At 32.6% G+C, this 5,995-nt stretch overlaps 1 protein-coding gene across 2 annotated transcripts; it reads left to right on the forward strand.

Moving 5' to 3' along the window:
- Positions 1-734: 734 nt before the first annotated feature.
- Positions 735-3,558, forward strand: LOC110656367 (nudix hydrolase 13, mitochondrial). Of its 2 annotated transcripts, none has more exons than XM_021813090.2 (6): positions 735-1,208; positions 1,304-1,404; positions 2,395-2,509; positions 2,641-2,724; positions 2,805-2,954; positions 3,032-3,558. In XM_021813090.2, the coding sequence occupies exons 2-6, from the start codon at positions 1,334-1,336 to the stop codon at positions 3,293-3,295; spliced, it is 684 nt and encodes a 227-aa protein (XP_021668782.2). In that variant the 5' UTR covers positions 735-1,208; positions 1,304-1,333; the 3' UTR covers positions 3,296-3,558. The 2 variants fall into 2 exon arrangements, with proteins under 2 accessions (XP_021668782.2, XP_021668783.2); XM_021813091.2 differs by having other exon boundaries at positions 1,308-1,404.
- Positions 3,559-5,995: the final 2,437 nt, after the last annotated feature.

Raw genomic sequence — 5,995 nt, forward strand, 5'->3', positions numbered from 1 at the left:
TCTAACTTTGAGCTAGAAAAATTTTTTAGGGGCAAAGTTATATATAAAAGTTAATTTGAAAATTAATTAATTACACTCATTATTTATATATTTTAGGGAGCGAATATTATAAATTTAAAAAATACTATAATTGAATGAAGTTAAGTAAATTAAAAAAAATAAATAAATAAGGGTGTCAATACTTTAAAAATTCATTGAATATATAATAAGAAATAAATTATGCTAATATTTCATATTAATTTTATAAGATATGTAAATGGGAAATCTAGAGGGACTGGGGAATAAGGCTCACCCTAATCCTTCTCTCCACCAATAACTTAAAATCTCATGAGAAATTATCTAATTAAAGTTTAAATATATTTCTTATTGTACATTAATTATTTCATATTAATAAATTTAAAATTTTAAAATTTCAACCGAATTTTCACTGATAATTTAGAATATTTTATAATTATGATTATTTTTTTTTCAAAGAAATGGGAGTAAAAATAGGAATTCTAGCATGATCGAATTTAGCTATTTATTAATAACAAAAAAAAAATTCTTAAAAGTAATATGATTTCGGAAAAAAAGTAGAACTACGAGATGCTATTGAGCCATGAGAGATTATTCGGCCAAACACATAATGTCAAAAAAAAAAAAAATGAAAACTCAATAATTAATGTGGGACATTAAAAACATAATTAATTTAATTATAGGAAAAACAATACTCCAAAATTTGCAGTTTTTGTTATAAATATATATTTCAGAGACCGATTTATCTCATAAACGGATGCCGTTGCTCCGGCCCCGTGGATTTCTCTGGTTCTCTGCTTCTCTCTTCGCCTATCTTTCTGACTCTTTGTTCTTAGTTTCTTTGTGACAAAAAGTTTCTTTGCTTTCTTAATCTTTTCATTTTTCTTGACCTTCTTCTTCTTTGTTCTCATTCTGGTCGTACATAAATCCACATAGAAGGGTTTTCTGTGCTTCAATTTGCCCTCTGAAACAGAGTCACACACAGACAAGGCAGGACATCGATATGAGAACTTGTGGGCTTCTCAGGAACCTTCATTTCTGAATCTCAATTTCAAACTCAGTTCCAAGATTTTGGTTTAGATGGCCTTTTCTAGGTCATTGCAGAGATTGAGCTCTTTCTTGGTGGAAAATTTCAGTTTATTGTAGATATTGTTTTCCTGTGCCTGGAGTTCAAAACCGAAAACAAAAACTTGGTATTGCTCTCTCTTTATCTTTATGTATGATTATTCATTAAGCCCTTTTGTGGTTTCATGTTTCATTTGATCCATTTCTTGCCATTTCTGCGAAGGAAGAAGGATTTCGTTACAGAACAAAGACCATGTCATCTATTCTAGCAAGAACAGGGAGACACCGACAACGTTATGAGAACAATGTTCGCCTTGTTTCTGGGTAATATTCCTTCTTCTGTTCATGTAAATTCTTAGTGTTTTTGTTGTTTTTTAGTGATGGGGGGAGGAGGGTTCCTGGGTACTTCCTATTTGCTTCCTCTGTTATCAATTGTTTGGATGATTTCTTGTTTTCTTTTTGTGCCATGCATTTTTCTTGTTTTTCTCAGCTTCAGTATTGAATTTGGCCTATGCTGTTGCCCCACTTGTTACGGGAAACTGTAAATTTTTGTCGTATTATAGCCATAACCTTATCACTCACTTCCTACTCCATGTCCTCAAAAGAGAATTTCAAATTCTATTGAGATAATTAGTCCATATATTTTTAGGCTTTTTATTGTTGACTCTTTCTCTCAATTTGGATCTGGCTTGATTTATTTTGTCCTATATGTGGAAATTGTTAACTAAAAATCATATTAAATTAGTTAAAACCAGTTGGGCTTCGCTTTGCCTGCCCTTCATTATCAGAGGCAGCAGGGTTTAGGTGGATGATTTGAAAGGTGATTGTGATATGTGTTTCATTTCCTTCATGGAGTTATCAGCCAACTCTCCTTCTAAATATTAACCAAATTTGCCCAAAAAAAAAAAAAGGTTTGTGGGTAATTTTGATATTGTGGCCATTTTCTCAATCAATGAAGGATTTATTGAGATCTTCTCAAACATGAATTATAAACATGTTTTGTATAGTATCAATCGCTGAATTGATGACCATTATAGTTTTATCATCTAAAAATATTACCACTCAATTATCAGAAAAATATTAAATTAATAGAAAAAATTTTGAGCTTCTGCAGAAGATATATCTTGTTTTTCACCGATTTGAGAGGATCTGAATCCGATATTGTTTCATATGCTAGGAAACAATATCAATGGTCTGCAATTGGGAAAATCCCCTTTAAATTTGCACTATATACAATTCATGATCTGCAAGTACCTGCTGCATATGAGAAAATGGTTCATGGGCTCCTGCTGACTTGTATTTTGTGTGCATCAGATGTATTCCTTACAGACTAAGAAAAGACGACGACGAAGAAAGCAATGACTTAGAAAACAGGATAGAAGTTCTCATGGTTTCCTCGCCGAATCGAACTGATCTTGTGTTTCCTAAGGTATGACCTGGTTTTTTTTTTCATCAGGTTTTCAGAATAGAAACTGTTATTGGTTGCTGTTCTTTCGCCTGTTTAGTGCTTGCCCTTCTTTTTATTCAGTTTCCTTCTTTTCTTCTGTTGTCATTTGTCAGGGTGGATGGGAAGATGATGAGACTGTGTACGAAGCAGCATGTCGAGAAGCCATAGAAGAAGCAGGAGTGAAAGGAATACTCAGAGTAGGTTTTGTTTTCCTTGTTCTGCAGCACTAAATTGATCTTTTGCTCTATCCATCAGGCTAACTTTTCTGTGTGTCCAGGAAGTACCCCTTGGAGTTTGGCACTTCAAAAGCAAGAGTAGACAAGATCCTTGCACCCTGGAAGGAGGCTGCAAAGGAGTCATGTTCGCTTTAGAGGTGATCGAGGAGCTCGATAGTTGGCCTGAACAGGAAAATCGCGATAGGAAATGGGTATATATGCTAGGAAAATTATTAATTTTCTGTAGTATATTTCTACCAGTATACTAAAACAAACTTGAATTTTGCAGCTAAACATAAAAGATGCATTTGAATTCTGTCGATATGAATGGATGAGAGAAGCGCTGGAAATTTTTCTAGGAGTCATAGCAGAAGACAAGAAACCTGAGATGGAGGAAGAGATAGTGGAACTCTCTTCAGTGCCTGTGCCAGAAGTTGTTGCAGACTGTGCAATACTATCATCAAACTGCTGTGCAAAGCCTGTGAACGGTCAGCACGATGGTGTGATTTCATTCCCCTGGCAAATTCCTCTCAAGGGCTTGCCTCTGACATAATGGATGTTCTACCTCTAGCAATGTGTGTATGTAGTAGATTCTATTGGATGATTCCATAGTGTCCAGTATGTTGATTTACTAGGAATTTGAAGTGGGATCATCTCCTTCTTTTAATTTCTGTTCATTGTTGACATTTTTCGTATTCCTTTCTCAGGAAGAATTTGCAGGTCTAACTTTGTCATATCCATATGACAGAAAGTTGTGTATGACTTGGTACTGGCCCTGGGAAGAAGTGCATAACCTTAATTAGACTCTTGCCTCAACTTATTCATCTTCCTCTATGCACAATTTCAGATTTATTTCTTTTCAGATAAAAAAAAAAAAGCATATTTTCAACGGAGAATCAAATAAGTCTAAAATTAAATTTTTGATTAAATAAATTTTCATATTTTTTAATTAAAGTCAAATAAATTCTCATTTAATGAAATATTATTATTTAATAATAATTTTTTTTTTCTAATTTTAACATATTAAAATTATTCATTATTTTTATTGAAGGCTAAATAATAAAATATTATTTTTTAATAAAATATTATTTTTCCTATTTTTAAAATATTAAAAATTATTTATTATTTTTAATTAAAGTCAAATATTATTTAATAATATTTTTTATTTAATTTATTAGGTGAGAATTTATTTACATGAATTTATTTAATCCAAAATTTAATTTAATTTAATTTTGATCCTTATAGTACTTATTTAAATTTTTTTTTTCATTTCTTTTTTTCGTTATACAAGGGAAAAAGCCAAAGAACTACACTACAACTAGAAACATCACTAATATCTTGTAAAAGCCAAGGTAAGATACTCAAGAAGGATCCTAAAACATACGAATCTCCATCTCCAAACTCACATCATGACTCACGGATCAGTCTGCACAAAAATTTACAAGCTGATTCTTTGTGGTAGTTATGCATAGAAACACTAGATTCCAATGGGAATACTAACTAAAACCCAGCTGCTAAACTGGTTCTAATAACATCCATTTGAGGTTGGAGAAACTAATTTAAAAACCTGTTTGGCTAATGATTTGTTGGGGTTTAGCTTCTGGCTCAATTTGAGAATTGCCATCCACCAAACTAGTGACCTCCACTACCGGTAATACCAATTTTGTTGGAGAAATTTTTTGCTTAGAGAACATTAATGAATGTGGCTCTATTTCTTTTCCCTTCTTCTCCATTAAAAATGAATTCTGAATAACTATTTTTTAAAATTTCACAAAATCAAAGGAATCATGCAGCTCTTGTTTAAAGAACTAATCAAATTTTGGGTGCAAATAATAATTGTAGTGCGCTATATGATAACAGATTTTATCAGTTCTTCGATTATTGGATTGCTTCAAGCTGAATGGACTGATAGGACTATTTAACACCATATAAATTAGGAAGGAACGCTTGCAGCTGAAGCCATGTATGGATTGGCATCATGGTCGGAAGTGGATAGGATGCAAAAGAATCCAGAAGTGTAGAGAGAGGAAAGTGAGAAAATTAGAGAGGAGGAATCGATGATCAGGACTTTTCCAGAGGAAAGTTAAAGAATGTGGTAGTGAAGATGAAATTAATGTGCTCTCTTCAACTAGCGTGCTCTCTGGTTTTTTTTTTTTTTTTCGTGGTTTTTTTGTTTCTTCTGTTCTATGGAGTTCCACCGATTTCATCTACCTATTCAGAGACCTCCTCTTCCCCATCCTGATGTTATGGGTTGCCCTGGCTTGATTCTGGGTGGGATTATAAACATTCCTGTTCTGCTTAGTTTTACAGATCATTCTTACTTACAAGGCTCTCTCTTTGATTTGTGTTGGGTTATACACCATCCTTTCTTCATTTAGTGCAAATTAGAGCTTTTCTTGAAGCCAAGAAATCTGTTCGGGAGTGATAAATTATCGCTTTTAGGCGAGTTATCTCTTGAAAACGTTATTCGTCTCTTCATCGAGAGATTAATTCTCCCAGTGGCCAGATAGGCACATAGAGCTTTGTCCGCCGTCCACCTTCTCCGCTTGGCTCAAATCCTCCTGAACACCATGGCCTATGTTTCTCCTTAATGTATGGATCCTTCTCAACTGCTGTGTTTTCTAGGGAAACTATAAGAAGAGAACATCTTGAAATGAAGGCTCTGGCCCTGTAGTTGGTTCTCCTGTGTGCTATATGTCCCTCCTCTTTCTCGAAAATGGATCTACAGCGGTGAACTGGTGACGCGTTTATACATCTGAGCTTCCTGGATCTTCTGGTGGGTTTTCCAAATTATTAGGGCTTCACTTGTTTTGGGCCTCTAGCTTTTCTGTTAGTTTTGGATGGGGTAGCGCCCAGGCCTTGCTTTATTTGCTTGGAATTTTATTGTTACTTAAAACTCAATTACATGATTGGAAATTTAATTTAGTTATTTTTAATTTTTTATTTAATTTTATAATTTTAATTTAATTTAAAAATTAAATTTTTAAATTTTTAGGTTTAAATTAAGAAATTAAACTTGATTTTTTATTTAAATTAAGATATCAATAAATTTAGTTCATAAATTTTAATTTTTGAGAATTTAAATTAAAAAATTTAAATTAAATTAAATAAAAATTAAAAATATATTAAATTAAACTTTTCAAATAAATATAAAAACTAAATTAAATATCATACCCTTTTATTATATCTTATGATTTAGCTAGGATGAGTTTGGGTCTGCGCCTTTCATGTATTCCTTTGGCTCCTTTTTGAG

The sequence above is a fragment of the Hevea brasiliensis genome, chromosome 1 (genome assembly GCF_030052815.1).
Source record: "Hevea brasiliensis isolate MT/VB/25A 57/8 chromosome 1, ASM3005281v1, whole genome shotgun sequence".
NCBI lineage: Eukaryota > Viridiplantae > Streptophyta > Magnoliopsida > Malpighiales > Euphorbiaceae > Hevea > Hevea brasiliensis.